The 15,354-nt window shown below is 40.8% G+C and overlaps 1 protein-coding gene across 2 annotated transcripts; it reads left to right on the plus strand.

Annotated features, from left to right (window-relative positions):
• Window positions 1–6,147: 6,147 nt before the first annotated feature.
• LOC103714572 (homeobox-leucine zipper protein ROC3) lies at window positions 6,148–15,135 on the plus strand. Of its 2 annotated transcripts, XM_039118682.3 has the most exons (12): window positions 6,148–6,440; window positions 6,708–6,903; window positions 6,998–7,194; window positions 7,338–7,455; window positions 7,707–7,895; window positions 8,666–9,139; window positions 9,265–9,366; window positions 9,464–9,676; window positions 11,452–11,620; window positions 11,743–12,011; window positions 12,102–12,197; window positions 13,985–15,135. In XM_039118682.3, exons 2-12 carry the CDS (start codon window positions 6,748–6,750, stop codon window positions 14,417–14,419), a joined length of 2,418 nt encoding a protein of 805 aa, XP_038974610.3. In that variant the 5' UTR covers window positions 6,148–6,440; window positions 6,708–6,747; the 3' UTR covers window positions 14,420–15,135. The 2 variants fall into 2 exon arrangements, with proteins under 2 accessions (XP_038974610.3, XP_026663260.4); XM_026807459.4 differs by having other exon boundaries at window positions 6,210–6,903.
• The last annotated feature ends 219 nt before the right edge of the window (window positions 15,136–15,354 follow it).

Below are 15,354 nucleotides of genomic sequence, written 5' to 3' on the forward strand. Positions count from 1 at the left end.
GACAATGCCCAATTGTTCAAATTGGTCAGCACAACGTAACTCAATCCATCAGATCAAGAAATATATATCCAGTCAAGAAAAAGGTAATAGATCGGGGTTATCAATTATGGATCCAATGGTAGTTGACAATGGTCGAGTGCAGGATGAGAGGGTCGATTAGGTAGCAGCATCCGATGATCCGAGTCGGCTTGCTAGATGACAGTGCCCAATTGTTCGAATCGATCATCACAGCGTAACTCAATCCATTTGATTAAGAAACATATATTCAATCAAGAAAAAGGTAATAGAACAGGAATTATTAATTATGGGTCCAATAGTAGCTGACAACGGTCGGGTGTAGGATGGACAAGGTCGACTAGATAGCAGTGTCTGACGATCCGAGTCGGCCTGCTCTGGCCAATCCAACCAGTCAAATCATAAAATAAGAATCAGACTATGGTACAGATAACACAATAAGAACAAATAATGTTAGAGTCTAGCAGTGTTTGGCAATGGTTGGGGTAAGGCTAATGCAATGGATAGTCGCAGCGACACTGGTCCAAAATCCTCTAGTGGGGTCAACATAGATCCACAATAAAAATATTTAGGACCCTCCAACTCGGTCCATAGAATCATGCAAAAAGAGTGAAACAAAGAGAGAAATCAAGAGAGCAAGGAGAGAGAAAGAAGAGAGAGAAGACTCTTTTCTTCTCCAAAATAGGGGAGAACCATTCTCTCCCTTCCTTCTCGAAATAGGGCTGAGAGGCCAAGGCGGCCTAGCCTCGGCGATGGCTTTCGTGGGCGGCCTTCAGCCGCAAACAACCGGTGATGGTAGTTGGCCAATGCAAGGAAGAAAAGAGGAAGAACCAAGAAAATCATGGGAGAACTCGGCCTCGATCACAGTCGATCTCCCTGACCGATGGCCACATGATCTCAGAGCTTTTGGAAGGTGGTGAAGCTTGGCTAATCCTGGCGGCCGGTGGAGGTGGAACTCGGAAGAAGAAGCCAAAACAAGGCACCCTGTTTCGGATGAAAATCTGGCGATTTGCCATCCCAAAAGACCATGAATAGCGGCTATAAACCTAGAAAAAGAAGAAGAGTAAAGCAGACAACACTTACCTCAGTCCAGCGATGTTTCTAACGAGGAATCAAAGTGGAGACTCGGAGAAGAAGACTTGGAATCGGCAGCGATTCTCGGCGATTTTGGTGGTGGAAATCAAAGGTGGTGAAGGAGGAGAGTTAAATAGGCGAGATCCTAGAGTTTGAGTCGAACTCAGATTACCTTCGGGGAGTCTCTGTCCGCCGGAATTGGGGGCAGAAGAAGATTCCCACCGGAATCTCTCCTCCGCCACTGTGCATAGTCGGGCTGGACCTAGCCTCTTCAGGCCGGCCCACAAGCCCATGGAAACTAGGTTGGGTGCAATTGGCTTGCATATGGCCTCTTCGGGCCGACCCACAAGCCCAAAAAAATAGGTTATGACAATGACCCAATGGCATCTTCTGATAAGCAAGGTTTTAGAAACTTACCAGAGCAAAGAGCTAAGGGTATAGATTTATGTCACAGTTGCAAGGACGGCAATACCAACATCCATAGATTCGACCTGACTTGCTGTTATTGAAGGTATGCTATCAAGGACTATTGTTTAGCTGGCTATAATTCAGTTTTTTCAAGTCTTCATGTATAACTGGTACTGTTGTGGGGATCTTAAAGTCTTAATCATGCGACAACCATGATTTGGATGATCACTTAATTCTACACCAATCTATATAATTTGCTGAAACTTAAATATAGAATAGATTTGCATATCTGCTTTTATAACCTACATATGACTAACCAGGTAATAATGTTGGACATAAATTATCTAGTTAGGGATTCAATGTGGAGACTAATTGTCTGCATCCCAAGCCTTTGGACAAATATCATAGCTCCACAACATAAGTACATCAAGCAATAAAGGAAAATATGGCCATTCCCACAGAAAGATTAAAGTAGATTAAAATCTGCTCGATGATTTAATGAGCTTCTAGAATATGAATCTATACCATAAATGAAATGGAGGAAAGGGCAGGAAAATACATAAGGCCTTTGTTTTTTTTGTAATATAGAGAGATAGGATGGGGACCCATCTATACTATAATTAACCAGGTCTAGAGTTTCAGGATCCACCATCGAGAATTGATTTTATTTTGTTCTTTTCTTTCCTCTTTCCTGTCGAAGCTTTCTTTGGCTTTGGCTCTTTCCATTTTATTTTTTTTTTTCCTTTCGTTTTTCTCTGCTAAAGCTTTCTTAAGCTTCAGCTATTTGCATTTTCGTTTAAATTTTAATAAAGGAGTGATTTTTCCCACTATTTTATTTTTAAAAAAAACTGAACCTAGAATCTTTAGCTTTGCTGAGAAGAAAGGTGCAACTACTGGTACAAGTCTTAGTTCATTGTAACACATGTTTTTAAACTTGCTTATTTGTACCTTGATTTCTGAAGATTCAGCCATGGCGTGGCAACACTTGTTATAGATTTAGAAATCAGATAATGTATTTAATTCAGTATATTAAGAAAAATTAGGACAGAATTGGCTGGTGGGAACTTGAGAGAGAGAGAGAGAGAGAGGAGGGGGGTGGAAATCAACTTTTAATACGTATTTTAAACTCTCATCATACGGGATTTCTTTGTGCTTGCAGGCACGCTAGGGGAAAATGTATGATAATGTCCTAAAGGCTAACAACTATCGTTCATGAAAAGAATTTCAAAGTGATCCAAGAAAAAAGGTTGAAGAGCTCAAGAGAATTCTTATAGTTTTCTAAATGACAGTATGATTAAAAATCTAACAGTTCTCTATACATGCAAATTAATATGCAAAACATGTGTTTTATTTAAGACTTAAGAGGAAGGGTTTCTCAAGAATGATTGTGATTTCCATCAACTATGAGTATTTGGAATGTTTTAGTAAAAGGAGAGTGTTTTTTTTAAAGGGAAGTGAAACCTTGCGGGAGCGCATGAGAGCATACACCATTTTTAAGGGATACTCTTCCATTTATTAACTATTGGGCACGTGCAATACAAATTAATGGAAAGAAAAAGAAGAACAAGTAATAGAGCACAATGTACTTAAGGGCCAAATATAATAGCGGTTTGGAAGTCGAATTAGAGGAATATATAAAGTCTAATTTATTTAGGAATTTCACAAAAAAGATTCGATCTAATTAGAAAAGGAGGAGGTGCCGCGCCTCTAGTTTGCGGTAATAAAATTAGTGAAGTAATGTACTTTTAAGCTAAATAAGAGAGATATTCTCAACATAAAAAAATTGACAAGTAGGATCAAGAGTTTATGTTATTTTTTTATATATTAGTTATGCATGCCATTTCTTAAATCTGAGACATTACGGCCATGCCACCAAGGGATGAACAGGGGGTTCTTTGGTATGATTAAATTCGGGCTCTAGTCTACTTGGCGGCGGCTCGGGTTTCGGTGTTAACTAGGGGCCAATGTAGAGAAGGGAGTGAAGGCCTCGACAATGAATACCAGCCGTGGAGATGCCTGAAAAAAAGAAAAATAAATCGAAAAAATAAGGGAAGTGGAGTTCAGCTGATTTTTCGAGAATTTCTTCGCTAGTGACGATGGTTTGAGGCCGTTGAGAGGAGAGAAAGTAAAGGGAAGAAAGGTCGTGGCTTTACCGTAGCTCTAGTGGCATTTTTTAGCCTTGATTTCTGGCGGGCACAGCGAGAGTAAACCAGTGATCAAGAGCAAAAAAAGACCCATCAAGAGAGGGTCTTGTATATGCTAGAGTCCACTTGGAAGCCCCGCGGATATTCCTAGAGGGTGACTTGACCATAGTGGTGGACTGGATCCGCTGCCGACAGGCTAGGTTGGACTTGCACCTACTACTCCGGAACTTCTGAAGCATGGGGGAGGAGTTAGATTTGCTTCGGATTTCACATGTGCTTCGAGAGACAAACAGGGCTGCGGACTAGATCGCTTCCTATGCAGCCCATCACTCTGATTTTGTATCTTAGAGTCCTTCCGATCATATGCCACAGGCATTAGATTGTGTTTACTTTGCGATAGTTCTGGGCTCTCTCATCGTCGTATGTAGTGAGAAGCCGATTCACCAAAAAAAAAGAGCAAAAAGGGAAGGAAAGGGACGACGGTGGTCAGTGATCGTCGGTGGTGCTCGAATGTGAGGTGGAAAGCCCTTACATAGAGCGGAGACTAGGGTTCCTTAATCTTTGGCAGAATCTAAGGAGGAGGAGGAGTCCTCTTTTCTTTGTTCGAGGAGGGCTCTGTCCTATTCGGATCCTACACGGGCCTTCAGGCCATTCCAGGCCGATCAATGGACCAAGTCTGGTTCATATTTTCTTTGCTAGGCTTTACAATGTATGTTCCTACCATGAGATGGATGGATGAGCCCGACATAATACTAGTAAAATCTATTTTTGGTATTGAAAGTTCGCTCCCAAATGTTGTTCTTTGTTCCAAATTAAGTTCCACCGTTAGAGTTCTCAAAAAAGGAGAAGGTTAGAAGAATCGAGGTATAAAAGGTTTTAAGTTAAACTTATATTAGAGGAGTGTAGACCACAAAAAGGAGTGGAGCCCGCGGAATTGTCTAGGAGCATTTAGAAGCTTTTGTCTAGTTGGATTAATGCCACCTGACATAATATTACATGGAACTACATCCATTAATATGATAATATTGTTCAAGTTAGTTGTTTTAGTGTTTTTGCAGAACAACTTGATGGGAATTTATTGGCATAATTATTCTCGTAAAGTATATTTCATCACATGGTATTGTTAGGTGGATCATTTTATGTGATAAGCTTTATAAACCGACCAATATATACTTTTCTTTTCATAGACATGATATCAATTTGGTTTAAAAAGAATTCAATAAATGTAGATATGATGAAGAGGTGCAACAAATTCGCTATTCTACTAGACTTGTCATATTAAATGATGTACCAACATCTTCCTTCACTGCACCCTAGTTTCTGAATTTGTTATGGCGAGATTTTTTTTGTCGAGAAGAAAATTCAATACTGACATCTTGTAAATTCCAATATAATATTATATGATGGAAATAGATAGATCTTAATTGGAACTCCAGGAGGCAATTTATGATCTGATTTGTAAAGAACTATTTAAGTAGTTTTGAATTTGACATAAATAAATTTAGATCATAAATGAGGCAACTTATTTATACTTTTTTTATTAGATAGGTGAGATCCAAATTTAGATCTTTAATCTATTTAATAATTTGATCAAATTATGATTCGATCTATTTAATCTATTTATAATATATTTACATTATTATTATTTTATTTAATCCGATCTATTTAAATTTTTTAACATATTTAAATATATTTAATTTGATAAAAACTCATTTAATCTGTCCAGTCTATTTAATTAGACTTGACTTATTTAATAAATAGATTATGCGGATCCAACCAGATTATCTGTTTAATAATAAATCAAACCTAAATTTTTAATCTGTTTAATAAATAACTTAGATTGGGATTGATAAATTTTTAGATTAATCGCCTTTTGCTCTCAAACATGCGGCTGTCCAGGTTTGAAAAAAAAAAGGTAAAAAAAAAAAAGAGAAAGGGGCATATTCTACGTGATCACGATGATAAACCGACAAATTAGCAGCCAATCGGTTACATGTTTTTTCAGCGGTCAAAGATCCAAAGATAACGTCTGTCCATTTCAAACCCAAGAAAAATAAAAAAAAAAAAGTTCCACCAAACAGTTATACTTGGGAACTTAAAGCTGACATTTTAACTCAGTTGAGCCGTTTATATTAGAAGACACCCTCCATGGATCTCCACCTTGATGGTTTCTCTCTCTACTAAACCAGGGCTCTCGAGCCAGTCGAACAATCCTGCCCGTTCAATCAATGGACCTTTTCTCTCTCTAGGATGGCGTAGAAGAAGACCATGAGAAAGGAAGTCTTTGAGAGCAAAGCCGGAAAGAAGCCGAGGGGGTTTGACTTTGGGCACTGGCGGTGGTGGCGGTCACCCGAATAAACCTTCCCCCGCCCACTGCCACGTGGCGGTTTCTCTCGGGGGCGGATTCTCCGGCGGAGGATCGTTTCCTGTCCCCGCCTAGTTAAAGTCGCATTTACCCGGTACGGTAAAAACTAGTAATTACCTAGTAAATGTGATGGCAAACTGAGGGAGAGGAAGAGAGAAATAGAGAAGGAATATAGAGAGAGAGAAAGAAAGGGGACTGCCTTTGCCTTTGCCTTTGCCTTTGCCTTTGCCTTTGCCATTGCCTTTGTCTTTGCCTTTGCCTTTGCCTTTGCGTTTGCCTTTGAGAAGAAGGAAATATAGAGGAGGGAGAGAGAAGACAGAAAGAAACCAAAGGGTCGTCGGTCTGCAAGAAAGAAAGCAGGCGACCGAGGGAGAAGTAGAGGAAGAATAAGGGCTTCCCCTCCGGTACCCCATTTCCCGAAAAACACCACCGCGGTATTTATTTTTTCCACTCGTCACTCCTTCCCCTTCTCTCTCTTTCCCTTTTGTTTCCCTTCTATTTTATATTTCTTTCTCTTGGAAGCGCATCCCAGATCTCTCTCTTTTTTTTTCTTTCTCTCTTGGTCTTATTTCACTATCTCTTCCTCTCTGTGTTCTTTGTCTGATTCGGGTCAAGTTCCGGACGAGACAGCGGCGGCGATGGGAAGAATATTGTTAGTGTAACATAAGGGAAGATTAATATTCTGGGTCATTTTTTTTTAGGGGGGAAGAGGAGTTGGGATCTGGTAGGAGGGAAGTAAGGATGTATGGAGATTGCCAGGTGCTGTCGTCGATGGTGGGAGGAGGCGGCGGAGCGAACGCTGTCTCCCCCGATTCGCTCTTTTCATCGCCGATCCAAAACCCTAGCTTCAGTTTCATGAGCAACATGCCCTTCCACTCCTTCCCTGCCATAGTCCCGGTGAGTTACTCTTCCTTCCTATTCCATAATCTTCTAAAACGGTAAGTCGTCGCGAGGGAGGAGTGTAAGCATGGCGGTTTCCGCTGTACTGCAGAAGGAGGAGGGGGCGATGGTGATGGGAAGAGGAGGAGGCAAGGAAGAGGAGATGGAGAGCGGGTCGGGGAGTGGACACGTGGACGGAATCAGCTGCGGCGAGGAGCAAGATAATGAGCAGCAGCAGCAGCTGCAACCGCCGGCGAAGAAGAAGCGTTACCACCGTCACACCTCTCGTCAGATTCAAACAATGGAAGCGTGAGATTTCCACCACCATTTCCATTTCCCCCCTCTTTTTTCTCACAGATTTTAGAAAGTTTTTTTCCTTCCAAAACAAAAGAAGAACTGCGGTTATTTTTTAATTTTCCGTTTCTCAAGATTTGGAATAATGTTAAACATAGGTTATTTAAGGAATGTCCGCACCCAGACGACAAGCAGCGGCTGAAACTAAGCCAGGAACTTGGCCTTAAACCCCGCCAAGTCAAATTCTGGTTCCAAAACCGCCGGACCCAGATGAAGGTACTTAACTTAGCAACGCCTCCACCCACCATTATTTATCACACGCCTTTTTTTTTATTTCATATATATATATATACACACACATAAATATATATATATATATATATATATACACACACACATATACATATGTATATTTAAAATTATCGTAACACGTGTGTCCCATACGTGTGACATAAGGAGAAGTTTAATTATTGTTTTGGTCACTGATGGTGGTGGTATGTGGGTGGTGGTGGTGTGCAAAACGAAAGGCGCACCAAGATCGGCAGGACAATGTGCTTCTCCGGGCCGAGAACGAGAGCCTAAAGAACGAGAATTTTCGTCTCCAGGCGGCGATCCGGAACGTCGTCTGCCCCAACTGCGGTGGCCCGGCCATCCTCGGCGAGATGTCCTTCGATGAGCAGCACCTCCGGATCGAGAATGCCCGCCTCAAGGACGAGGTAATACCAGACCCCTGGAATCCGTCCCCTCCCAAATCGCATATCCTATCCTATTCTAAAACACGTGCGGCTTGCTCTGACACGTGTGCCAAGGCTTTTCTGGTCAACATTGGAGCTTCCTTCCGCGCTGCTCGTGCACGTGCATGTGCTCCGGCTGCATGGTGGAGTCGACCGATGTGCCGGGGTGGGAGACCCGTGCAGTTCACGGTCCCACTGCGTCATGGCCGTCGCACAATATACGGACGGTCATGATTGCCCAACTTGACTTTCCAGTTCACCAACTTGAGAGGATCCAGGTCTCATGTTTGGTCTCTGGAGTCGTTGGATGCCGTCAGCTGTCAACGTTAAACAGTGATGTGTTTGACCAGAGGGTTTTCTCCTTTATTTATCTCCTGCTCTTTTACTTCTATAAGCAGCACATAACTTACCTATTCTCTGCTGTTTAATCTGTTTTCATTTGACCTTAAAACCGGTAGATAGATAGATAGATAGATAGATAGATAGATAGATAGATAGATAGATGGATGGATGGATGGATAGAGAGAGAGAGAGAAAGGAGTGATAGTGATGATCTTAGCACCATCAATCCTTTACCACTTATTCTTCAGTACTCTATTATAATCCGTTGTGTTTTGTGCTAACTACCGATCAATTCTAAGTTTCTAAATCCTAAAACCCCAAAAGGTCCGAATATCCATGGATAATGAGTTCGTGAAGTACATATGATCATATATTTCGTAGATGATAGGTTTGTTCGCTTCCATCTGCAGCTGGAGCGTTTATCTTGCATCACATCACGATATGGCAGCCGGCCAGTGCAGCCATTGGGGCCGGCGCCGCTCCTGCTTCCGTCTCTGGACCTTGACATGGGCATATACTCGAGGCACTTCAACGAGCCCCCCATTGTGAGTTGCTGTGACATGATCCCTGTGCCTCCTATCTCTGATGGCCACCAGCCTTTCTCCGGCACACTCATCATGGACCAGGACAAGCCATCGGCGCTCGATCTAACAATGACTGCCGCGGACCAGCTCCTTAGAATGTGCCACACCAATGAGCCGCTCTGGGTTCGAAATGGCAGCATTGCTAAGGAGGTCCTAGACTTGGAAGAATACACGAGGACGTTTCATTGGCCAATGGATTTGAAGCAACACCAGAATGGCCACTTTAGGACTGAAGCTACCCGGGATTCTGCATTAGTCATAATGAATAGCATCACATTGGTGGATGCCTTCTTAGATGCTGTAAGTTTAACATACACTAGTGTTCTTTTCATTGTTGTTCTTCTTCTTCTCTTCTTCTTCTTTGGGATATATCTTGGTTCATGTGTAATGATGTCTAATTTTCCATGCTGCATGATGTTTTTTAGAACAAATGGATGGAACTATTTCCTTCGATCGTTTCTAAGGCTAGAACTGTTCAGATTATAACTGCCGGAATCTCTGGCCATGGCAATGGATCCCTCCATCTGGTAGGCACCCATTACGGCCTTGATGGATTTATACTTCGCAATAAGCCTTCTGGGCTAATTATCTTTCGATGTTCATGCATCTTGTACTCATGGGCAGATGCAAGCAGAGCTGCATTTCCCTTCTCCCTTGGTGGCTTCACGCGAAGCATACTTCTTCCGGTATTGCCATCAGAATTCAGAGGAGGGGACGTGGGTGATTGTTGATTTCCCTGTCGATGGCTTCCATGATAGCCTTGATGTGCCATTCCCGCGGTACAGGAGACGGCCCTCTGGCTGCGTCATCCAAGATATGCCCAATGGGTACTCTAAGGTATGTCTTGCAGCTTCCATCTTTAGATAGGCGATCATAAGAACTTTGTACTCTATAAACTTGCAGAATTAAGGCCTAAGACAGTATACATGTGAAAGAATTTGTGGTCAACTGAAAGCCTTATATCTATGTGTTCACAAGATTGAAATATTTGATTTTGCTATAGAAAGTAGACAGTGATAGTGTTCATTCACATGTGAAGTATGTGGTTACTCAAAACTGTGGTGCTTTTGGTGCATACATTTTTATACCAAGTATAAAGCAGACATGCGTGCAATAATACTTGAAAAGAAGTACATGCAATGTTGCAAATGGAGCACAGGCAATTTTTCCCATATAATCTTGTCACAATCATGATATGGCCATGTCTAACTATCTATGAGGTACTTATATCATATGAAAGGGGATACATTACTTGATCTTCGGTAAATTAATATTCACATCAGTGATGATAAAAAGCTACGCTTATGGTTGCCTGAGCCTATGGTTAGCTAGTGCAAATATCTAGTATTCTCAGGATGAAGTCTTTGGTATGACTAGTTTCCATCGTCAAATAAGAAATCAAATTTCATTGCAATCATCTGAGTGAAAAAGTGTCCTTATATGTACAAAAAAAGATATGCTGTCATATTAATTTTGATAGAAACTAGGTCCCCTCCCCACCCACACCATCCCAACCAAACCCCAACAAAGAATAAATAAATAATTAAATCAACCACAGTTCCATGCATGCATACATCACTCAGTTCAATTGAAGTTGAAGTAAACATGTCATCAGCAATTATAAATGGAAATAACTGAAGACCCTAGATCTTTGATATTAAAAATCATCCACAGGTAGGATTTCCCATTTTCGTTTCATTGAGCTAAACAGTGTTGGTCGCCATAATTGGAGAAAGATTGTTTACAAGCACATCATCTACTTAGTTAGAAGACCGCTTTTAAATCTCTGTAATATTGTACCCAAAAAAAATCTCTGAAATAACAGTGGGCTTTCCGTTTATGGCGATGACTATGCCAGGTTGGTTTTAAGGAATCAAAAATCGTATCAATAACTTGTAAAAGAGATGGGTGACTTACTGGTATGAAAGCTTTTCACCTAGACTGGCAATTGTTTTTTATATTACACATGTATGAAAAGGTCTAGTTCTGTTGACCATTGGTGTATCAGGTAAAGCTTTCTTTTTTCCTTCAGAAGATCTTACTAAATTTTAGAGAATTAGAAATAAATGCAAACCATTTATATCGCTGTTACCGTTATTTAGATCACATCGAAAGAGAAATTAGTTCAAAATTTCCCAAGTCATGCCACATAAAGTCTAAAGCTTGGGGGAAAGAACTGTATAGTTGTTCTTTAGTTAACTGCCACCTGCATAATTTGGATCAAAACATAATAGTCCACAAGATTTTTGACACAATTGAATCATGAAACATGATCTACCTTGTCTTTGATTCTTTTTACACTATTTTGTATTTGTTACTCATGTTTACCATTTCTTTTAACCTAAAGAATTGGATATGCGTAGTATATATGAAACTGGAGTACAATACAAACGCTTGATATCTTTGATTATATCAACCCTTATGGCTTTTTTTCTTATATAAAGGAGGGAGGGGAATCCCAGACAAAAAGTACCAACCCTAATGTTATTTATGTTTTTTGAGTAATAGAACCCTAATGTTTTTTTTGTACCTATAAGACATTACAAAAAGATAAGAGCTATTGAGAAGTATCTCTCGCAACCCTGTTTGCTTATTCCAACTTGATTGTACAGGTGATATGGGTAGAACATGCAGAGGTAGAGGACAAGCCACTGCATCGGATTTTTGATCAATTTGTTAGCAGTGGGATGGCATTCGGAGCAACACGCTGGGTCTCAATCTTGCAACGACAATGCGAGCGGCTTGCAAGCCTCATGGCAAGAAACATCTCTGATCTTGGAGGTGCTTATCCTTTAAGGCTTACACTCTGATTAAATCTGTATTTAGTACATGTTGACATATTCATCTGCTGGTGTTTTATGATAAACTATAGTACAATAATCTCTTGTATGTCCTGGATTCAGTTATTCCCTCCCCAGAGGCAAGAAAGAATATGATGAAGCTATCACAGAGAATGATAAGAACCTTGTGTGCTAACATCAGTACCACTGGAGTCCAATCTTGGACAGCATTGTCTGATTCTTCTGATGACACAATTAGGGTAACCACTAGAAAGAACACAGAACCAGGCCAGCCAAATGGTGTAATTCTTACTGCAGTTTCTACAACATGGCTTCCATTTTCTCATCAGCAGGTCTTTGATCTTTTAACGGATGAGCGGCGCAGATCTCAGGTATACGATAATAATCTCCATGGTTTGCTTTCGACTTAAATTATTTACTTTACATTCGTAACAGTTATAAGGCAAGAGTTCGCTTTGCAGCTTGACGTTCTTTCCAATGGAAACTCGTACCATGAGGTGGCTCACATTGCAAATGGCTCTCATCCAAGAAATTGTGTCTCTCTTCTGCGCATAAATGTGAGTTTGCACATCCCTCATGCAACATGTTGTGATTGGAAATATATCATTTTACTAACAAAAAAGGCTTCATAGAACATAAACTAAGACAATTGCCTAATCATTATTCCATAAAATGAGGATGAAAATATTGGTCCTACTTAAACATCCTAATGTTTCCTTCAAATCTTTTATAGTATTCAAGTCCAATTCTTGCTACATCTTTTTAAATCAGTTCTACTTGGATTCTACCATGCTTAAGGCCTGAAAACCAGTAACTTGTAATAAGATCGGATGCTAGTTCAGTTTTTTTTTTTTTTGGAGTTATGTATACTGTTATGTTTTTCCTTGGTCTAAGAAGCGGAAAAAAGAGAGTGTGCATGCACATTCTTCATGATCTCCTTGACAATACATAGTTTTGCTAATTTAATGGTAATTTTACATAAGTATCACGTGCTGCATCCTTCGAGGATAAATAGTATACAAAGAAATTTATATTCTTGTGATCCCTACAAGGAACTTGAAGTGCTAAACTTCAGTGTGAAAATATGAAGTTGAAAAGTTAAACCCTACTTTTCTTTAATACTCTTACAGAAAGCTAAGTAACTTACGTTGAGACTGGCTCATGCCCGCGTCAATATGTCACTGAAAAATGCCAAACATAAAAATTTAAGTCCCTTAGGAGCATAAATATTTATATTCAAAATTAAAAAAAGAAGGCATCATGTTTTTTTTTTTCTTATTTTCTTTTATATATCCCCTTTTTTTCCTTTTTTTTTCTTCCTTTTCCTTTGATATACCAAGTTTGTAAAATTCTTGGATGCATATAATTGATTAGGGTTTTATCAAAGTTGCTTCAAACACATGAAATCTTTCATGCCTCAACCAATCATCCTTTATACCTCATGAAGAAAAGAACATCATATTCTTTTTCCTTGATTTTTTTTTCTTTTCCTTGAAACATCTCTGAAGTTACCTTCTATGATTTTTATTATATGGAGTGCAGAGAAGCAAACTTAAACAGATCCAAAAATTGTGGTTGTTAAAAAGAATACATATATTGAGATTAATACGTACATACATATATAACCGTTGTTTTGAAATAGAATAATTAAATTTACTTCTGTGACACTGTTGGGGCGATAGCCTTGTTCACCTCATTTATTCGAATTGAGAAGTGGTCATGATATCCAAAACAAAAAGCTACATGTATTTTAAATAGCTTTTACTGTGGCATTTATTGTTTACCCCATAATGATGGACAGAAGGCTGTGGCAGCATGAGCTGTCAATGATGCCTCGTTGAATGAGTTCTGAAAGCGCTAGCCATCTAGCTAATTTTCAACTTCCTGATCTTGTTGCCCATAAACCTTTCTGCTTCCATCCTCAAGCAAAACATAAAACAAAAAACATTTTCCTTTATTCTTTCAGCGAAGAAATGAAACTTAGTTATCTTTTGATTCTGGTCTTTATTAATCTTATTTTGTTTCTATTACTTGAGACTGTTACGTTCTTCTTTCCTGAAAAGTACGTTACTCCGTTTGTGTCAGAAAAGAAGCATCAGTTTATACATTTCTCCCTTGTTACGTTGACACGCATGCGTTTAAATTAAAACAACATTCAGTGTGCTCTCTCTCTCTCTCTGTGGTGTGCGTGTCCGAGTGATCAAAGGCTCCTGCAAGCCGGCACCATATTTACTCGCGCGCACACCTTTCATGCTTAGTCAAAACTTTCATTTGAGATATACTAATCTAAACCTTATGCTTTCCTAATCGTATTTTTGCATGCACGGGTTCGCATGGACGTTAGGCTGCAAGCAACTCATCCCAGAACGTGGAGCTCCTGCTGCAAGAGAGCAGCACCCATCCTTCCGGCGGCAGCCTCGTGGTGTATGCTACCATCGATGTCGATGCCGTCCAAGTTGCAATGAGTGGAGAAGACCCATCCTTCATCCCCCTCCTCCCTACCGGCTTTGTCATCTCACCTCCCAGCCCACCGGCCACCGGCGTCACCAATGCACCCCCTCCTACGACTGAAGTCGGTGCCACCGGCGATGGGTCCGCCATCGGTTGTCTCCTTACAGTCGGAATGCAGGTTCTGGCGAGCGCGGTCCCGTCTGCAAAGCTTAATTTGTCGAGCGTCACCGCCATCAACAACCACCTCGGTAACGCTGTGCACCAGATCACCGCCGCTCTCGGTGCCGGGGCCAAGGTCGATACGGTCATCGCCTCGCTGGAACAGTAGTCATGGAAAGGACCATGGCTCCAGTTACCTGATCCCTGCCGGCCGCACTTGAAATTACCAATCTGCCCTTTAGTTTCTTCTGCTGATCTCTGAAGGTTAACGTTGTAGTGAATTTTCTTTTCTTTCTTGTTTTTAAGGTTTTCAGGGTCGAGTGAGGATTTGACAAAACCCCCGAACAGAAGCAATTCTGACTGTCGTAACGTCTTAAAATGACCAGAATACCCTTGATATCTTGAGGGCATTCCGATCATTTTAGGCATATTTTCTTAAACTTGTGGGTTTTTTCAAATTTTTCACCTGCAGACAATAGTTTAGTTATTGCATAAGGGCATTTTGGTCTTTCCAGTGTGAAATGGCAGGGCTTGGGTGATCCCCACTAGTTTAGGGCAAGGAAGAAAGCTTCCATGAGAACATTGGATGCAGGAGTCTGTAATAAGCGAAAAAACAAGGAGTTTGGCTAGTTTCAGTAGGGGATATTTTGAGTCGTAGTAGAAGAGAGGTGGTGGAGGGGAGTCAAGAGCGCACCAGCCGTGACCCTTGTTCTCTGATGAGGTCCAAGACTTCAATCGTGGGGTCTGGTCTCACCGGGGAACGAGGGTGTTGGTTCGGGAATTGACTTCTTTTTCTTGTCAGCCTCTGTACCTTGCTTTCTAGTTTGGTTTGCTGTAACTATTTTGGCTGGTTCCAGTTGCTTCATTTATGTCAAGTTGGATTGGTAGCTGGGGTTTTTAATGCTTCGGGGATTATTATGACCATTTATCTTGGGTCATTAATGGTTTCTCTTCCTTCGCTTCCTCCCCTCGGGCTTTGCAAAGAGAGATGACCTTCGATCAAGGGAAAGAATTGATGGCCTGGTCTGGTCCCGGGGAGAATCGGATCAAAGACTGTACACGGCAACTCTCTCTCTCTCTCTCTCTCTCTCTGTGTGTGTGTGT

Source organism: Phoenix dactylifera, chromosome 3 (assembly GCF_051530095.1).
Source record: "Phoenix dactylifera cultivar Ajwa chromosome 3, Ajwa_hap1_PhDact_Kaust_v1.1, whole genome shotgun sequence".
Taxonomy (NCBI): Eukaryota; Viridiplantae; Streptophyta; class Magnoliopsida; order Arecales; family Arecaceae; genus Phoenix; species Phoenix dactylifera.

Excerpts from the sequence above, each read along its gene's own strand:
- LOC103714572 (XM_039118682.3), top strand. The coding sequence starts at position 6,748 with ATGTATGGAGATTGCCAGGTGCTGTCGTCGATGGTGGGAGGAGGCGGC. Across the intron at positions 7,195-7,337 it reads CAGATTCAAACAATGGAAGC|GTTATTTAAGGAATGTCCGC; the intron begins GTGAGATTTCCA and ends TGTTAAACATAG. Across the intron at positions 11,621-11,742 it reads AAACATCTCTGATCTTGGAG|TTATTCCCTCCCCAGAGGCA; the intron begins GTGCTTATCCTT and ends TCCTGGATTCAG.